General features: G+C 31.7%; 2 protein-coding genes across 2 annotated transcripts; both read left to right on the top strand.

The window, feature by feature from the left end:
* The first annotated feature begins 6,799 nt into the window (after positions 1-6,799).
* On the top strand, positions 6,800-14,177 carry LOC132727795 (apolipoprotein(a)-like). The gene is made up of 9 exons (XM_060713379.1): positions 6,800-6,927; positions 7,713-7,751; positions 8,054-8,299; positions 8,908-8,986; positions 10,007-10,155; positions 10,753-11,004; positions 11,611-11,853; positions 13,310-13,558; positions 13,978-14,177. The coding sequence occupies exons 1-9, from the start codon at positions 6,888-6,890 to the stop codon at positions 14,175-14,177; spliced, it is 1,497 nt and encodes a 498-aa protein (XP_060569362.1). The 5' UTR covers positions 6,800-6,887.
* A 2,089-nt stretch (positions 14,178-16,266) lies between these two features.
* On the top strand, positions 16,267-18,792 carry LOC132727796 (LDL receptor repeat-containing protein egg-1-like). The gene is made up of 6 exons (XM_060713380.1): positions 16,267-16,432; positions 16,740-16,922; positions 17,280-17,367; positions 17,741-17,855; positions 18,106-18,221; positions 18,488-18,792. The coding sequence occupies exons 1-6, from the start codon at positions 16,267-16,269 to the stop codon at positions 18,717-18,719; spliced, it is 900 nt and encodes a 299-aa protein (XP_060569363.1). The 3' UTR covers positions 18,720-18,792.
* Positions 18,793-18,923: the final 131 nt, after the last annotated feature.

Raw genomic sequence — 18,923 nt, forward strand, 5'->3', positions numbered from 1 at the left:
ATCAACTAATTAAGATCAAACAATTTGACTTAAAAATTGTCAAGTAAGATAAAAATTATCTCTGCCGAAAATCATTAAATAGTCTTCAAAATTTGTGTATTACCTTTTTTATATAAACACAACACATGCTTTTCTAGTATTCAGAAGAAAGCCTTTCTCCAAGTGTTTTATTGGTGAGGACAGAGGTCAAATCGATACCTTCGGGTCAATCTCATGTACATATAAACTGTACCACGGTGATGGCGCTTTATTCTACATTTTCTTAAGGTAACACGTAAATCATACAAATCAAGTAAAATGAGTTAGAAGAGATGCAATTTAAAAATGAGCCGCGTCACGACAAAACCAACATAATAGGTTTGCGACCAGCATGGATCCAGACCACCTGCGCATCCTCGCAGTCTGATCAGGATCCATGCTGTTCGCTATCAGTTTCTCTACTTGTTATAGGGTTTGTCAGCGAACAGCATGGATCCTGATCAGACTGCGCGGATGTCGATTTTGTCGTGACGCGGTTCAAATGAATAATTAGCCAACGGTTTTAAGCCCGAGGGGGCATTGTTCATTCAGGATCGATTATAATGTTTTAATTAAAATATATATTTTTGTTAATTAATTTGATAGTACTGCTTTTGCAAATTTTGTTTGTAGAGAGGCTTAAAGAAGCTCAAATCTGTTAAGGGCCTTACTATATTGATACAAAGAATGGTACTTAAGTTTCTATTGTATTTCCTCTCCCCTCCCTATTCCCTTGTTAAAGAAACAAGACCCTTTTATATATTCATCATTTTATTGACGTTACGTGATGACGTCATTTGTGACTCTGTTGCGCCTCTGTGTTCTGTGAAAGTCGATAAAAGGCCACGTAACCTTTATTATCATTTGAAAGCACAGTTAATAGCGTTACTATAAAAAATAACATTAAATGTATGAAAAGTGAAAAATTAAAAAAGGTCAAACTTGAAATGATTAAAATCATACAGGGCACTGGAAGGTCGTTATATTTCCCTTGCCGGTCTCGACGATGAAGATGTTTCTGAGTTTCAATTATCAACGACTGTAAAGGTCTTGACGAAGCCAAAGCTGCTCCGTAAGTATTATCAGGCTCATCCTGAAATTATTTTTTTTTTACTTTTTAACTTTCAACGTTTTTTTACTATATTGGTTGAGGCATGGTCGCAGAGAAGTCAATCGAAAGTGATATTGACTCTAGGTGACATATATAAATAAATGAGTAGAAACCCCGGCCAGAAAAGTAACTTTTCAAATATAAAACACGAACATGGCCATTTTATATCTAAAATAACTGACATTGGAATCTAGGAAGCTGAAACCTTAATTCAAATGTGTCTAATGAAAACTCCCGAAAACGTCCTTTAGGGATTGACATATTAAAAAAAAACACAAAATAACATATTAACAAACTTGCCTGGATAAAATTCATATGGGTGTTTGCCACCATTTCTTTTGCTGGAACCAAGTGAGCAACCATTTTACTGGAAACCCAAAATCCTTGGCTCAAATTTGAATCAATTAATTCATAACATCTATTTAACGTCATGTTATATTTCTCTCTCTTAGATAATCAGGTGCTTTGTAACACACAACATGGTATGGCAGACGGATTTCTCGTTGATGAACAAATCAGTGCGTCGTCATGGCAGCTTATGTATCCCCCATCCTCTGCTAGGCCATTCTCCTCCGGTTGGTGTGCGGATGTGTCGGACAAAGATCCATACATAATGGTGTGTAATATTATTTTTTTGAAAAAGTCATTGCTGAGACTTAAAGTACCTCGTAATGTGCCTCTTATATATAAAAACTCATAATCCAATTGATACTTTGTAAGTTTAAGACAAACTATTCGAAGATTTACTATTTTATAACCATATGTATGTCCTGTTCTTAAACGTATAAAGTCTGTGTATATTTGGGCATGCATCAGGAAAATTCTTACTACTTTTATTGGATCAGTAAAGGAACGATTGTATATTATATGAACGTTTAAATGCATAACGGAATATTGCAGAAAGTATTCAGCTGGTAATATCAAGATCTGTTTATAAGGTTATTGGCAATAGTTGTTCTAAAGAGAGGTAAAGGTTTTTCTATAAAAATAGGGAAACATAGCCCAATCCCATAAACTTGGATATAGAGTTAGGTGAATTACCTTGAAGTGGGTTGGTCTACTTTGGGCACATTTTTGTCCTTACAATCTTAAATATTGAAGAAAAAAACCCACAATAAAACTGTTTTCTCTTGCTCAATCTGATCCACATATTTAAACAGATTTGTTTTTATTTCTGTATATAAAGTTATCATTAAATGACCTCGTACCCAATTATTTCTAAAGAATCATTTCTTTAAAATAAAAAGAAAAAAAACAGATCTGATCTAAGTAATTCCAATGATATCGGCAAATAACTAACTGATAATTATTTCTATGAAATACTTAAACACAATACCGTGCATGGACAACCTCATACTGAGTTTCCAACAATTTTATTTATGCAGTTTTGAACGTTCTTTAGGGATTCTTTATTTCACTATAATAATTGTGAGCATTTTTCTTCGCCAAAGGCCATCTTTAATCAGTTTGACTTCTTGTAAAACTTACAGTAAAGAACTGAGTATAAGAGGATTTTTTATTGGTCATTTCAAATTCCAAATTTAAATCACTCTGGGAAACCTCATTGATCGTTCTAAAATAAAATGTAGTAAAGGATAGTTCTTGTTTCCTTTTTTTACACAGGTTGATATGTTGTATAGCGCCATATTTGAAGGTATCACCGTTTTGAATTGGTATGAAACAGTAGAAAGTATCACTGATGGTATATACACTAAGGATATCATTTTAAAAGGCGTCAGTACTATTCAACTGAATTACTTTTCTAATATTGATGAAAAGAATGAGGGGCAACCAATGGTAAGTAATATCTGTAAATATGTTTAAGGTACTTCTTCACTGTGAACATAGATTTGTTCATTTGCGACCATAATCTGCATGCTATTATGCATATAAAAACGGATATAAAAACTTACGCATATAAAAACGAATCTATATAGGCATGAGATCATATGTTTCTTATGTTACTAAATTTTATCAATGTTAAGTTGTTTTTGTATCTCGGCTAAGAACCTTTATTAAACTACATTACAGATACTCCAGCTCGATAAGTTTTTGCCTGTTGATACACCGCAGACGTTTTACCACAAGGCATTAGTGGCAAGGTACATAAAAATACGTGTGGTCAAATCAGTGAGTCCTGACACGAACTGTTTGAGATTTGAACTTATTGGCTGCAAAAATAAAAGTATGACTTTAATTGACTTTAAACCAAATCATATATCCAAGATAAGATAGATTTAAACATATTTGTCCTTTAAAGTAATTTATTTTAGTTATTTAGTTCTTTCTTAATCGGCCGTCTAAATGTAAAATGATGATTTTGAAAACATTTATGATGATAGTTGTGATAATGATGAGGATGATGTGGGAGGAGGATATTGATGACGATAATAATAATATAAGCGAAAACAACCGATAAGTTGGAAGTATTTTTAAAATTTATCAATAGACAATGGATGGCAGTTCATACAACCATTGTCTGCTGATGAATTTGTCAATTTCTGATGGTTTATTGGTTCTTAATTATTATTTATAACTTTTAAGAATGACAATATCAAAATGATATATTTTTTATCAGAAAACTTGTATCTCCCGGAACTTAGTAAATTGCACAAACATAGAGGACTGACCGACACCGTTAAGTATGGCAACATTAATTTGCAACAAGTACAGTCTGTTATCACAAGTATTGGTTACCCGACACAATATAGGAGTGGGATATCATATACATGGACAATAAAAACAACCGACAACAGATACATCGAGCTGCTGTTCAGTCAAGTATCATTTTCAGAATTTGAGGTAATGCTATTGGTGTATTATAGCTATTTGAATTTACATTATTTGAAAAAAAAATCATTCGAGTCATCTATACATTTTTATTGCATTTTATAATGTTTTGAAATGCTTATGAAAAATATGCCCATTATAGATCTATCCAGTTTAACATTGGTCTACATTTATATAAAATGCTACAAAATTATAAGGTTCTTTATATTTGAATGAAACAAAGAATAATTGATTTTGACCGTATATAGAAAACATTATTTAAGAAGTTGTATAAAGCACACAAGGAGGGACACAATGCATTATAGAAAGTGATCAAAAAGCCTGTAGACATTAAACGGACCAAAGCCGAATGGCTGGAAGTGCAGGCTTTTCCTAACCATTTTGGAAAAAAATACCTTGCCCAGTTTATGAAATTTTGCGTTGTAAATTGCTTAATTCAGAAAAATATTCAGTGCCTTTTGAAACCTACATTCACGCTATGTTGGCATTGCATTCTCAATTGTTTATTCTGACCAATTCAAATATCAGTCAAAACATAAAAATATATAAAAATAAAATAAAATGTGTGGAAACATCTGTCTGATACCATAATGGAATGAACTTTAGCAAATTCGTAAGTTTTGATATCGAGAATTTCAATTCAATAGGGAATTTGTTTTGTTTTAAGATTGGAAAAATAAGCATATGTGCCATCGGGTATAGGTCTGGTTTCATATTTATACCACATAACACAAATTCAACGAAATAATAATGTTTAAAAACAACATTTCTAGTAAAATATACTGGACTCACATACCTGTTATATCTTCCTAGCGGGTATCCACCACAAAATGTCAGCGGTCTGATGAAAGGACAATACATTAATACTAGACCATTGACGTCGTCTTGAATATTATATGATCATTTACAGGCCAGCTGAAACTTAAGTTGATAATGAGGAAACAATTTAACATAAGATATTATACATACATGATAATGGATGATAATAAATACAACTTCTTGCGTGCTCATAAACGTATAAAGATTTAAAACACGAGAAAAAAAGTGCATTTTTAATATTGCAGATGTTTTCTGGTCCAACTATAATTGGTTCGTGTAATCAAGACAGTATTGTACTAAAGAATGCCTATACGGATGAAAAGGGGTTAACCATCGACCAAGGGTTTAATAATGTCATTTTTGTGATTCAAAGTGATGTTCGTTATTTGTCACTTACATTTAAAACATGTGTACCAACGTCAAGAATAGTGTCTCGAGGAACAGGCTTCGAGGCATTTGTAAAGTTTTCAGGTAAAGTAGACTGCTATTATATTGCAAATGACTATTTTATATTAACCGACAATCTTATAAACATCGTCATCTTTCTTTGGTTTTTTTTTGTTTTGTTTTTTTTTGTAAAAATTCACTTTGTGCATAACGGAATGGTAAACACTTTTAGCTAGTTATTGAGGATTGCCAGGCGCATGGATCCTGTCAAGGGTAAACTGATGTTAATCCCTGAGCAATCCAGGAAATGGTTATTAAGTGTTACAATAAAGCTTGCTACATAATAGAAATAAAACAAATTCTGTATAATTCGATTGAGCATAAAAAGACTTGTAAAAAAAAAAGAAAAGATGTGCTTTGCCTGTCTTCACAATTTTATGATAAATATTTTACCTCAAAATAAACGAGGGTAAACTTTGCTCTGATTTATATATTGAGACAGTTGTTTTAAATGTTTAAAGAATATTTATCATGTTCCTTTCCCACTCCCCCTCGTTGCTTCACGTTATGTCAATAAACAATATATGTATATCATCTACAGATGCACCTACGTGTTTTTCTTTGAAAAACGATCTGCCAAAGGAGATACTGAATAGTTGCAGTTTACCTGCGATGCTCTTGGCGTCTTTGTCCCAACTTAACTTTCCATTTTCAACCGCTTCTGAAAGATGGAGAATAGATGTCCGGAGGTTTTCTGTACATCTTGAACTGATTGACTTCAATGTCAGATGTGATTCAGGTATCATGGGTGTTTTTATGTTTGTTTATAGGCAATAAGATATTGAAATAATATTCTAGAGTGCGCAGGAAATTTTAACTTACACACAAATTATTGATTATTATTCGCCAACGGATCTCTTCTGAAAGTAAGAGCTAAGATGAAATTTTGACTGGAGCCAAATTTCAATAAACAAAAATGTTTCAATGAAGGTTTCTTAAGCATTGTTAACTAAATGATTTACTATTTAGGCTCAGTATTTTCTGTTACTGACCGTTTCTCCGGAACAAAGACCTATTGCAATCTGAACTTTGTACCAAAACATATTTATTCGGAGTCAGAGACGCTGGATATTGACTTTGATAAGGGTGCAATCACAGACAGTGCGTTGCGTATATCAGCTAAGGAAGGGTTTATTGTGGCTTATAGTACAAACACAGAAGATTTAAGTCATATGCTAGACTCATTTGGGACTAACTTCCAAGGTATTTTGTTTGTGTTTTAATGTCAATTAAGTGTAGTTGGTAGTGTTAACCAGTTTCAACACTAAACTTACTGCACCTGTAGATTAAACGTCCAGTTGTAGATTTCTTCATTATATTTTCATGGAATATTAAAGGTCCATAAAAACATTAAATTTGAATTTCTTATATAAATGGGTGCACTTAAAACAAAACCATGTTAAAAAAATAATCAAGAAATATACTTAGAAATAAATTGAAAACCGTTTGTTTTTGCTATTCTTAGTACGATTTGTGTAAAACCGTTGCAATGCTGTCTTCGTCAAATTAGACTTGTCTGCGCTATTTAATGGTTACAAAAAATATCACAAACACAATTATTCTTTTGTGTAAACCAGGTCGCACAGTAACTATGCATTATCCCTGTGTTACAAATGGATAAGTCAGTCAGTTTGCATAATACTTTTAAAACTAGAAAGGTCCATTAACCCAACATGAAGAAATTGTTATTTATTTTACAGTGATGTACCAGTTATACAGAAATGACAAATATGGATATGATGGTGAGTCTTTTTATCATCTTATTATGGAAAATCTGAAATATTTGGATTCATGTAATTGCTGAAATTTTAACCATAAACGGAATTAGGAAAAAAACAACCCCCAAAACCCCCAAAACAAACAAACAAACAAACAACAAAAACAAAACGCATACAAGTACAAAAAAACTTGCAGCAACGTTTGTTTCATATTATATTATTTACAAACTATTTCTTTAAATAAGCAAAATATGGTGAATTTCGAATTGAATTGAATTGCTTTCATGATTCTCCAGATTATACAAACTGCCACTTACAAGATATATATTGACCAATTTCATATTTCCGTTCTAGCAGTATTTGCACCTTTCCAACTAATAACAATGCAGTTATACCTTTATTTATGCATTGTACAAAATTAATTTTTTTATATAAAATGGTTACTCGCGTGTTTTGAAATGACGTCATTTCGGCGAGTCTGATGTTTATGGTGATATTATTTCACTGTGATGAATGAAATGTAATGATTAAGTTTCTATGCATGTATAAAAAACCTAAAAAGAAAATAACCAACAAAAACAGCAGAGCCTCGCTTCCTCAGATTACTTTAATCCTCTGGGTGGATATTCCAGTCTGCGCCGCCAGTCTCTTTGAAAAAAAAAACGAATGGATAAGAGATTCAGAAATGATGTGTTTTTTTTTGTTTTGAAATACGGATATGTTATATTTAATGTTTCTTTTCAATTGCTGCTAATGATAGTACAAATAACTATGAACTAAATCCGTATCATTATTTTTGTTCCTGTAAGGTTTGAGTTGGCAAAATGCAACACTCCTAGCGTATAAAGGTAGGTATTAAGTAATAAAGTAACATATTTATGTACATCAAACAAAAATATTTATATTAATTAATGTTGTTGGCAATTTATAAAAAGTATAGCCTGAGTGTGTTGGTGAATCCATAAAGACGAAATATTTTATCATAACAGAAGGTGCTTTTATTAGTTATGCATAATTTGGAATGATATAATCTTATACATCACTCCCAAAACAGAGTCATTAAAATTTGTCTCTCGATGGAGATATTATTATGGCAGGATAGTAACAAACAAAAAGTACATGGTCATTCTTATTTTGTGACTCTTTGAAGGATGTTCGAAGATGTTCGGAAAATGTTACAGTATATTTTATCGTTTGGGCTCTCCGTGGAAAGCAGCTGGGGAAGAATGTTGGATCAGAAAGCACAGGCTTGTGTCTGTTCATTATTCGGAGGAGCAACAACTTCTGAAATATATGTTGAGGAATTTCAGATATACAGATCTAAGTCCATATAATATAGAAAATGCATTCCCAAAGAAGACAGGACAAAGTGACTCGTTTTTCTATGCTCACATAGGCAAGTTATTTATTACAATGATTTTAACATTAAAGCATACATTTTGTGCACACTTTAAAGCGGCTTCCACTTTTTCATTTTGTGTTGGGAAAACAATTCTAAGTTTTGTTTCAAACTAAGTATTTCAGTAACTCTGGAAAAGTGCATTGTAAGCTTTCTTTAAAACAGCATCCCGAGAGGCTATTATTAGATTGACAGTGACGTTTGTTTCTAAATATAGAAGGCTGGGAAGCTAATCGACCGCTTTACCTATTCAAAGGTAGATTAGAGGTATCGAGTATTTTCTTTATTGTTTATGTGTTTTATCGTCGGCAAATTTCAATTTTCACCTTAATTCTTTCGATTTGACAATTATATGAAACGATTTATCTAAAAATAACATATGTAACCTGACCTAAAGGCCGCTTTAATATAAATAGTCCGTTTCTTTTAGACAAAAAAAGCAATTTTCAGTATTTTCCTATTTATATAACTGTATTTTAAGTTCATATAAAGTTAGATTGATGGAGCAATTTGAATTTTTCATAAGTAGTACAAAACAATATTAATCTGAAGAAAAAAATATACAAAGTATTTTATACTGAATATTCAATGACTTACATTTTAAGGTTTAACGCGTGTAAGAGAACGTGTTGGCGGAAATTTTCACGTATGGGAAGATGGGTCACCTGTTACATTTACCGCATGGTATGAACGTTTATACGTATAAATGTTGAATTTTGATATGCTTGTTTTTATATATACAATATAAGCTATTATCTTGTTTACTAGTAAGAGAATAACATAATATTCTACTGTAAACAAAGCATTGGAAAAATGAGGAACAGAATAACTTAATGTTTTAATTTTTACGTTTATTTTAGTGTTACCATTATCATCATTATTAACTATTTCCAATAAATAAAAATAAGCATACAGATGTATATTCACTGGTCTTTTAATGTCATTTTTTCTTTATTATTTTTTTTTGTACTTTTTTATCGTTGTAAAGAACACTGTTACAAAAGATTCAAATGTATGAACTAATTCAATGCTAACTTTAAATGAACGGACAGTGATGTGCTAATTATTTTAATTATTATTTCGCATGAATATGTTTGATATAGTTAAATTTATTATCTTATCATCATGCTTATAGCATAGCCCGTTTTTAATACGGTAACGGTCTTGCTTGCATATTTTAACATTTTCAGGGCTATTTTCTGCTTTATCAGATCCTGTGACTGAATTCGTACATTTAACAATGGTCTGTTTTTTTTCCAGCTTAACTTCAAATCACTTGCCCCTAACCACTGAGGGTTCTTATCCCGTCAGAGCCTTCTTTGTATTTTTTATTTTAGGAAATGTTTTATTTTTTATCCTGTAAGGTAACGGAACATCGGTGGATTTACTAATTGGTGCGTTCGTGCTTGAAATAATGCACAGAGGATACCTGACCTCTTTATCCACCATTAAAGCTTGAAATTCGCCACATGACATAACAGCGACGGTGTGACTTAAGACAAAACAATACGACGTCCAATCCAACCAAATATTATAACATATAAAAAAAACTGTTTACAAAACTTTCTCCTTTTTCATAAAAGAACAATGACTCTACAAAAAAAAAACCTGCTGCACTTTAAAATTGAGGGTTGTTTTACAGTTTAAAAGATTATTCCGGTATACCGAAATGTTCAAAATAAAACTATGCAGATATTTTTCTAGGAACACAGGAGAGCCGTCGATCATTGGAGACTGTACAAGAATGAGTTTTCATCAAGCACACCGGAACAACACATGGGAAACTGCAAGTTGCGAGGATGACTTGGCAAATTATTTTATATGCGAAGAGCCTATCTCTGAAAAACTACTTAGTAAGTCCTGATGATGTAAAGCCGTTTTAGCAAAAGCATATTTCAAATAAAATTCCTTGTTAAACCAAGACAGGCATAGTACAAAACAATGTACCCCAATAGGACTTTCAGCCACTTCTTTTAAGTAAATCATCAGTTTATCATATTGCAATTATTTTCTATCATGTAAGGTAGCTGTCTAGCTTGCTCATGTAACAAAGATGGTTCTACTCAGGTGTCCGTCCGTACCTGAAATAATGCACGATGAAGCAACTTAGATTTTTCTCAACAAGTCGCCATATGATCGCCATATGATCATGGAAGTGTTGCCCGTCCGTTTGTTATAAGGTTGATAAGTATATTTTTGAGAATTAATTATGATAAAATTAAATTAATTATTAATTATATTAATTAGAATATGAAATGTAAAACATGGCAAATTTAGAATTATTAATTATATTAATTAGAATATTAAATGTAAAACATGGCAAATTTAGAATAATATTTAGATAATTTTTTTATCAAGTCCATAAATGCCTTTTAATGAATGATGACTTGTATGTCCTCACTGTATTTCAAAAATTAAAGTTTTTACTCAATTTCTCACTAATGTTACAGCTTTGTCGGATTCCTTTAAGCCTCATTTGTACAATGGAACTCTGAATTATACGGAAAATGGTATACCGTGTCAGCGCTGGGACAGTAGTTATCCACATACACACGGATATATATTGTATGAGTATATTTTCCCCAGTGGAGACATGATGCTTGAGGAAAATTATTGCCGTGACCCTGAGGTTAACGGCTATATATGGTGTTACACTATGGATCCTTCAGAGCGCTGGCAGAAATGTACACAACCACCTAAAGGTTATTTTTGTTCTCATCTCGATGTGTTCTTACTAGTATTAATTTTAAATGATATGCAAAAAAAACCATACAATAGAAATCCTTGAAATATTTTTATCAAAATTATAACTATATTACAAACAGAAGGAACATAACAGATATTCAAATTGAATTAATGTTTGTTATGTATAGTGATTTTTTTTCCTTCAAAACTTTGGTCATTCTTTACTTTGGAAGCATACGCTGCTTTATGTGTGACACTGAAGGTTTCATTTTCACTGTCGTGTGTATATATCATGTTTTCTAAATATCTTTTGTCATGTTAGAATCTTGAATATTGGTTAAGACGGTACAACGCGGCGTAGATAACTATTACCGTCCAAAATAGTTTCAATTCAACCACGCTTGCAACGTTATCAGTTTTGCTGTTTTGGGTGTTCTTTAAGAATTTTATTTTGCAAACATGCTATGCTGCAAATATAACTTGAATAAAATAACAGAAAGCCATTGCATTTTTTATTTTGAGTTTCTTCATAACACAGATGAATGCATGATGATGATAATTATACTTGGTTAAAATACGTATAATTGCACAAACCAATACATGTTTGTTTTTGTATAACAAAGTGCTAGAAACAATTTTTCCTCATCGCTATTCCGGCTGGCTCAGCAAGACCTCTTCTGGTAGAACTTGCCAACGTTGGGATAGTCAGTATCCGCACCCACATAAAGCCGGAGATTCAAATTCGTCTTTTCCGGAGGATACCGTAAAAGATGCCGAGAATTACTGTAGGGATCCAACGATGGAAGGCACACTTTTCTGCTACACGACCGATCCAAATAGAGAATGGGAGCCGTGTAACTATAAAGGTTAAGAGTTAAATGTAAACTGTATTGTATTTCTGCTTATTAATAGTCTAACTGCTTTTTGGAAAGAAAATGATGATAAAAACAAAACAGACTATTAATTATATAATGATAATAATAATAATAATAATAATAATAATAATAATAATAATAATAATAATAATAAATGTGGCTGAGTGGTTAAGGTCGTTGGCTAAAAACTATCGCTCCGTACAACTGTGTGCTCGAAATCCAAGGGGAACTTTAGATTGGAGAAGCTTTCCGGTTTGATATTATATTGCAAAAAATACCTGTGAAGTTTTACTCAAATATTGATTTAACATTTTTTGAGAATATTCCTGAAGTGTAATATGTTGGAGATAGCATCATATATAGTTAGCTAAACAGAACGTGTTTTTTTATAATTACACCATGAACTTACATTTTAATATTTTTACCTATACTAAGAGTAATATGAAACAATTTGTAATATTTTAAATAATCTTTTGTGAGCAGTATATCTTTTTACTTATCTGCGTCTTTTCAAACAAAGATAAATCATATTCATATTTGTTTCGAAAGTCATACTCTTTTCTGGTATTTCGTAATAGCCTTTATACAGCGGTCAATGTAGTGTTTAGCGCGCTCCAATATTGTTTGTATATAACGCAAATGACGTTACGTCAAAATGTTATTACGACTAGTGTAATTTTTTGTTTTCATAAAATGGCTTTATTACGCTCCTGCATCCTAGTTTATGTAACAAGTAAAATGGTTTCCTGCGGGGAACATTTTTAATGATATAAAGATATTCCATTTAACTATTTTCAACATTGTTTGGGGGGAATAAATAAACGCGCGGTTTTATCAGGAATATAGTTGACAATAATCGATCAAAATAGAAGAAGGTCTTTGGAAACTGGTGACCGTTGATGATCGGAGAAGGTCGAACATACACAATTATTTCTTTTTAAGAAAATGATTAAATAGGCCTACCATTTTATGAGTAATTCCGAGCAAAAAAAATAAATACAATGTACACAAGTTTACGCAGAAAATATCTCTATTTATTCTGGCAGATGCAACTACGAAAATTTTAATTTTGTATAAACAATTTATTGTTTTTTAAATTTGAGATACATATTAAAGAAACATTGATAATTGTCAAACATATCATTCAAGTTTTTCCACCTTAAACGGTAAAATAATTATAGAAAATTAGAAATATCACGTAATAATTTTTGTTCTTAATTAGGTGTCACTCTGACTAATTCCCTAGAGGTAAATCCGTAACGTACCGCAAACAGTATTTAGCCAGGCTTTCGAAAAGGTCAATTAACCAATCATGTTTACAGATCACATGCTCCTCCATGTACCGAAAACAGGTCACGTGCTCCTCCATGCCTCAAAAGTTAAACGCGTACCAATACCCTGCGGTCTCCAGACCGCAGGGAATAATTTTTTCCTTATGTTTTTTCAGACACGGAGTCAGATCGTTGTTTTATTACATTGACGCCGTATACAGGACAATGGAACCAGACACGTTCTGGTAAACACTGTAAAAACTGGCATACAGTTAACCTAAACAAACAATTAAAGAACAATTTTAAGTTTCCGGATGGGTCAGTAAAACAAGCTGTTAACTACTGCAGGGATCCGTATAAGGAGGGTTTTCTCTGGTGTTTTACATCAGAAATAGCTGCCCAATCCGAGCCATGCTTTATTGATTGTAAGTTGCAAATATGCGCTCACAATATTAATTTTCTAACACTGAACAATCATAATTAAAAAGAGTCAAAGCATTAACATTCAACACTTATTTTATGAATACATAATAAATACATGTATCTTATTATCCTTTAATTGCAAAGTTCATATATTTAGCGTTCCGTAAGGATTCCTTATTTTCTGTTTTATTGTTTCAAGATGGACAACAGTACAGTAGATGCGTCGCATGTTAATATATTCCAATGACTGAAAAAATTTCTTTGTCAACGCCAGTACTTCAATGTAGATAAGAATTATGATCCTGATGAAATATTAGGACCATGACATAATGCAGAATATCATAACTTGATATAAATATATCCGAACACATGTCTACTTCAATGTTACTAATAAATTCTATTCGTCCGTATTTCGATGCAGATAAATACACAGCTGCTGGTTCTTCAAGTATAAACACAACCGTGGAAGGTTCATTTGAATGTGCCAATGGTGATACAATTTCAGTGCAATATTTGTGTGATGGTATACAAGACTGTGTTGATTTTTCTGATGAAACAAGTTGTTTAGGATCAGGTAAAGGTAGACACTACTTTCAAATTAAAGTTTTTAAAGCATGCTAGTAGTACATTAGAAATGCTCGTTATTTTACTCTTTGTTTTGTAGGATATAGCTGATCACATATTCTCAAGCGGAAACCTTTTGTTTCTGGCAATTCAAACCTTTTCGATGTTAGGTTCAACATGTTTGGAAACGACTCATGATTGCATTAATTGACGTGATATCTACTGAACCAAAAATGAAACGCATGGCGTTTTTTCTGGTCTATCGTTTGAATGCTGATTTAGCCAGGACTAGTTGCCATTTGCCATTAGCTCTTTAATGAGCAAACTCAAGAAGTTTAGCCCTGTATAAATGTGCGTCATGTCAAGCGAACGTTCTGATCTTGCACTGTTTGCAACATTTTCCTTTCTTGTAAAATCATCTCACAAGGTGTTTTTTGGTGTATTTTTTTTCCGAGCATCCTGTGGTTGCTGACCTTATTCGTTTCAGTTTATTCATATGACCGCATTGTACTTTTGTCAGCCGTACCATGATACTGAAATGTTATATTTATCTAACTAGCGGTAAGAAATGAGAGGTAAATTATGCGATATAGCAATATTTATTGAGTAACATGTTTTTATTTAACTGGAAACAATCTACAGAAAAAATTTTATAACTGTTATACTTTTTTCTTTCTTATTATTAAATAAGAAGGCCGTACTGGAAATAATTATACATATCTTTGTGTGTGTACATTTTGTAAGTTACCTTCTCTAAATAAAGATTTTATTTCTTTTATTATTATTATATGTATTATTATTTTAGTTAAAACGCTTCTAAGAAACACGTCCAGTTCAAATCATGTGACTATCCACAACACGAATGGGTCATTACACTTATGTAACAATGGGGAATGGATGTCAATGCTTACCCGATGTGACGATGTTATAGACTGTCCCGATGCTATTGACGAAATTAATTGCTCCAAAGTTCTTGGTATGTAGACATCTCATTTTCTTTTGGTACAAAGTTGTCTTGTTTTAAACCTTTTCAGTATCTTAGGTGTTCCATTTTGCGTCATTTTAACGATAAACAAGTAACTATTTTAAAAAAGAGCAAATGATCATATTTATACATTTTTCAACTGGTCTTGTTTATCACTTATTAAGACGCAAAGCATTTTTTCATAACCTCTTGTTTATCACTATTTAAGACCTTAATGTGAAATGCACATAATTTCCATATAAGGTTGTTTATCATTTTAAAGAATTTAAACGAGATATGCAAAAAAAAACATTTTTCATATTGCCTTTCATTACATAAGATATTGAAAGAGATAGATATAAATTTTAAAGCGCAATAAAATTTTTTTTTATTTTGTTATGATTATATATGTATTTTTAGATACATGTGTGTTACCTCTTAACCCATTTTTGTCGTTTACAGATACGTACACGAGATCACAATGTTCGAAAGATGAGTTTACATGTGGTGACAGTATGTGCATACATGTAAGTCAGATGTGTGACTTCATTATCGACTGTGTTGATGCATCCGACGAAGATTGTGGTAATTATTCTAACCTCAGTTATAAACTTTGTATATCGGAAATGCTTTATTCGTATTTTACTATAAAAGGCATTGTTTTTTAACCAGGCTATATTCGCACAGTGTAAAAGAAAGTGTAAGATTTGAATAAAATTTGTACGTTGTGCACCTTTAACGACGTAGATGTAGAATATCATTTTTTTAAATTTATTCTGTTTACTCTGCATTATGAAAATTATATATATAGCACGTTATATTTCGTGAATGCTAGTATGTATAAATGTATAACAACATGTGTAAAATAAAAACTATGCATTAAATAGGCGTGTTTTGTACTAAATGATTCAATTTCAGAAATAAAAGATCTGAACTATCTGTATGATTTATGCCATCAAAATTGTTGAATTTGTATATTTATTGCTTACATGAAAGTTAAATTGAATAAATTACTTTTTTTTCACTCATTTCCACCAGTAATTCTTTAACTTATTATGATAAACCTTTGTTAATTCTTATTCTAACGAAACGATTAATGATCCAGTAAAAACATAGATTAGAATAATAGCAAACTGCTATAAATCAGACGGAATATACATTTTTTTATATTAACAATATTGAATGACGTTGAAACCGTTCAAAGTCCAGGACATGAACGATTTTATTTCAGATTATCCACAGTGTTCAGACAGTGAATTTCGTTGTACAAATGGACAATGTATACCACTTGAAAAACGTTGTGACTCATATGAGCACTGTATTGATGGCACTGATGAGAATAGCTGCGGTAATAAGTATTATTATGGACATATCAGATGTTTCAGTTAAAACAAGTGCAGATAGTTTTGAGGTTAAAATCGAGCTTGCAAAGTCTTAACTGCACCGATTGCATAATATTTGCCAAATTTATATATATATTTTATACCATTTTTATATCCACTAATAATTACTGATTAGACTTTAAAACTGATTTGACTTTTTAAAACTGAAAATCAATGCATACATGACAAATCACATTCAATAGAAAATACTGCAAATTAATGTGGTTATAATTTAAAAAATAAATAATTATATTGTTTTTTTTTTGCTGTAAGACATTTGTAAAGAAGGCACGTTCCATTGCGACCTTGTAAGGTGTATACCAAGTCGTCTTGTTTGTGACACGTACGCTGATTGTAAAGATGGTGATGATGAGAAATCATGTGGTCAACCACGTCATAGTTCTTGTGAAAACTGGTGGAATGCTGGATATAGAAACACCGGAATATATCGGCTATGTATGACTAAGATTTACATTTCTAGACTTGATACCTATCAGAACATATAGTACATGCATTATACATGAACAATCTGTATCTTTAAACGTGTCAAGTTACATTCACACTTGTTACATGCCTTTTATCTTGAGTCACATCTTGATGTCCTTGTAGCGTTATTATTTGTCCTTTGTTATATCAAGAAGATGTTGATGTCATCCTTTCTTTGTGCATTGTCTTTTCATATATTTGCTTTCATAAATTGATTGTTTGTGTTCATAATAGAACAGTTGATCAGTGGTTAAAACTGATTTGCACATAATGTTTGATATCTATATTTACTACATTTTACTCTAGAAACTGACGATTGAATTTCAGATGACATACATGCTGTGTGCGACTTTGATTCGGTGCTTGAGGAAGAAAATATATTCACAATATTTCATTCTTTTGAAGTTACTTATCTGTAAGTACAATCTTATTGTTTTTTGTCAAAATTGATGATTTGAGATAATTTAAATACAGTTTAGAATACAGAGGATTCCATTTAATATTCTGAAACATGTAGTGTATTTAAATTACACCACGCCATGACTTATGGTAGAAAATGGCTATGTACTGATTTTAAATTTGTTTCATGCCCTTGATCTTTTATTATTATTAACATTTGTTAAATGTGACAATGTGTTAAATATATCGATTTTTAATTAATTATCCCGACAAGTGGTAATAAGAATTTAAATAATAATAAAAAGCTTTGGCAAAAAAGGCACGCAATAAATGAATATTCTCCGAATTAAGAACATCATTAAGTTTGTGTATTGTGTATTTTCATATAGTGGGGATAGTCTAGAACAGATTCATTCAACGGAAGGAGAACTATTTTTAGCAAATCAGTCAAGCGTTGGTATGATTGACATCCTTACAGATCCATCCTACACTTGTACTCAAAATGTGGGTATTTATTTTCATATTTTTATTTCATATTTGCAGTCACTTTAAGCGTTCTGACAAAAGCATCTCGATGGATAATAATGGATTTTAAATTCATCTATAATTAATCTAAATGCCATTTATTTTTCGGCTTGCAATTTACTTAGATTTTAATGACATTATTAAAATCAGACTTTGTAGTTAACAAGAGTTAAACTTTTCCATCGTTAATTGTTTTGACGTCATATATTGTTACAAATCATATATTCAGATTACCCAAACATGCATACATGCCGTCGAGGCCCTTGCTCAACTGAATGAAACATTCAATATATCAATAAGTTGTGACTGTGTTACATTGACAGTGTATCCCTATCGAGCACAGAGGTAAGTATCGAAAACTTCAACTTTTCTATAGACATGAGCATGTACTTATCATGCAGTTTATGTTTACGTTTTATTTATTAAGAAATAATGATGTCATTGAATGCTTTTAATATATACAAATGTCTGTTGCTATCTCTTAAACATGATTTACGGAAAAAGACGAGGAATGCCGAATTTAAACAATGCTTTGAAAGATGTAAGCCTTTCTTCCTATCCGCTCTGTCAAATGTATGTTAGTAATGTGAGTTTTCATAAATGTTTCACAGAACGTTGAGGTATTGCAATGATGGGCGGGTTTTGAGTGACACAGACGTGGAGAAACACATGCTATTTATCTATTCTGAAACGAAAAACAAACAACGCATACTGTCCTACAAAGAAGGATCATTTCCCCGCGATGCAGAACTTCGGTTGAGCCCTATCGTTTGTAAAAATAGTCAGTACTCAGGTTCATTAATAATAGATGATGAATTTGCTGATTCAAAGCAAATAAAATAATTATTTTAATTTTCAAAGTAGTTCATACTTCTAATATGTCATTTGGAAAAATAATATTTTATATGACAATGCAGTAGAAAGAAAAATAAAAGTTGACCTTGGTAAAAAAATAGTATTGCCAGCAAAAACACTTTTAGTTTGTTGTACGAATTCCGCCGGGCATTCAATACCAACTCTTTTGTTATAATTTTGTTTCTATTGTTA

Source organism: Ruditapes philippinarum, unplaced genomic scaffold (assembly GCF_026571515.1).
Source record: "Ruditapes philippinarum isolate M1 unplaced genomic scaffold, ASM2657151v2 ctg432_1_1_1_1, whole genome shotgun sequence".
NCBI lineage: Eukaryota > Metazoa > Mollusca > Bivalvia > Venerida > Veneridae > Ruditapes > Ruditapes philippinarum.

Bases quoted from the DNA above. Each gene is read 5' to 3' on its own strand.
- LOC132727796 (XM_060713380.1), top strand. From the start codon at position 16,267: ATGACGTTGAAACCGTTCAAAGTCCAGGACATGAACGATTTTATTTCA. The intron at 16,923-17,279 runs GTATGACTAAGA...ATTGAATTTCAG, and splicing joins CACCGGAATATATCGGCTAT to ATGACATACATGCTGTGTGC. The intron at 18,222-18,487 runs GTAAGTATCGAA...AATGTTTCACAG, and splicing joins TATCCCTATCGAGCACAGAG to AACGTTGAGGTATTGCAATG.
- LOC132727795 (XM_060713379.1), top strand. From the start codon at position 6,888: ATGTACCAGTTATACAGAAATGACAAATATGGATATGATG. The intron at 6,928-7,712 runs GTGAGTCTTTTT...TGTTCCTGTAAG, and splicing joins TGACAAATATGGATATGATG to GTTTGAGTTGGCAAAATGCA. The intron at 11,005-11,610 runs GTTATTTTTGTT...TGTATAACAAAG, and splicing joins ATGTACACAACCACCTAAAG to TGCTAGAAACAATTTTTCCT.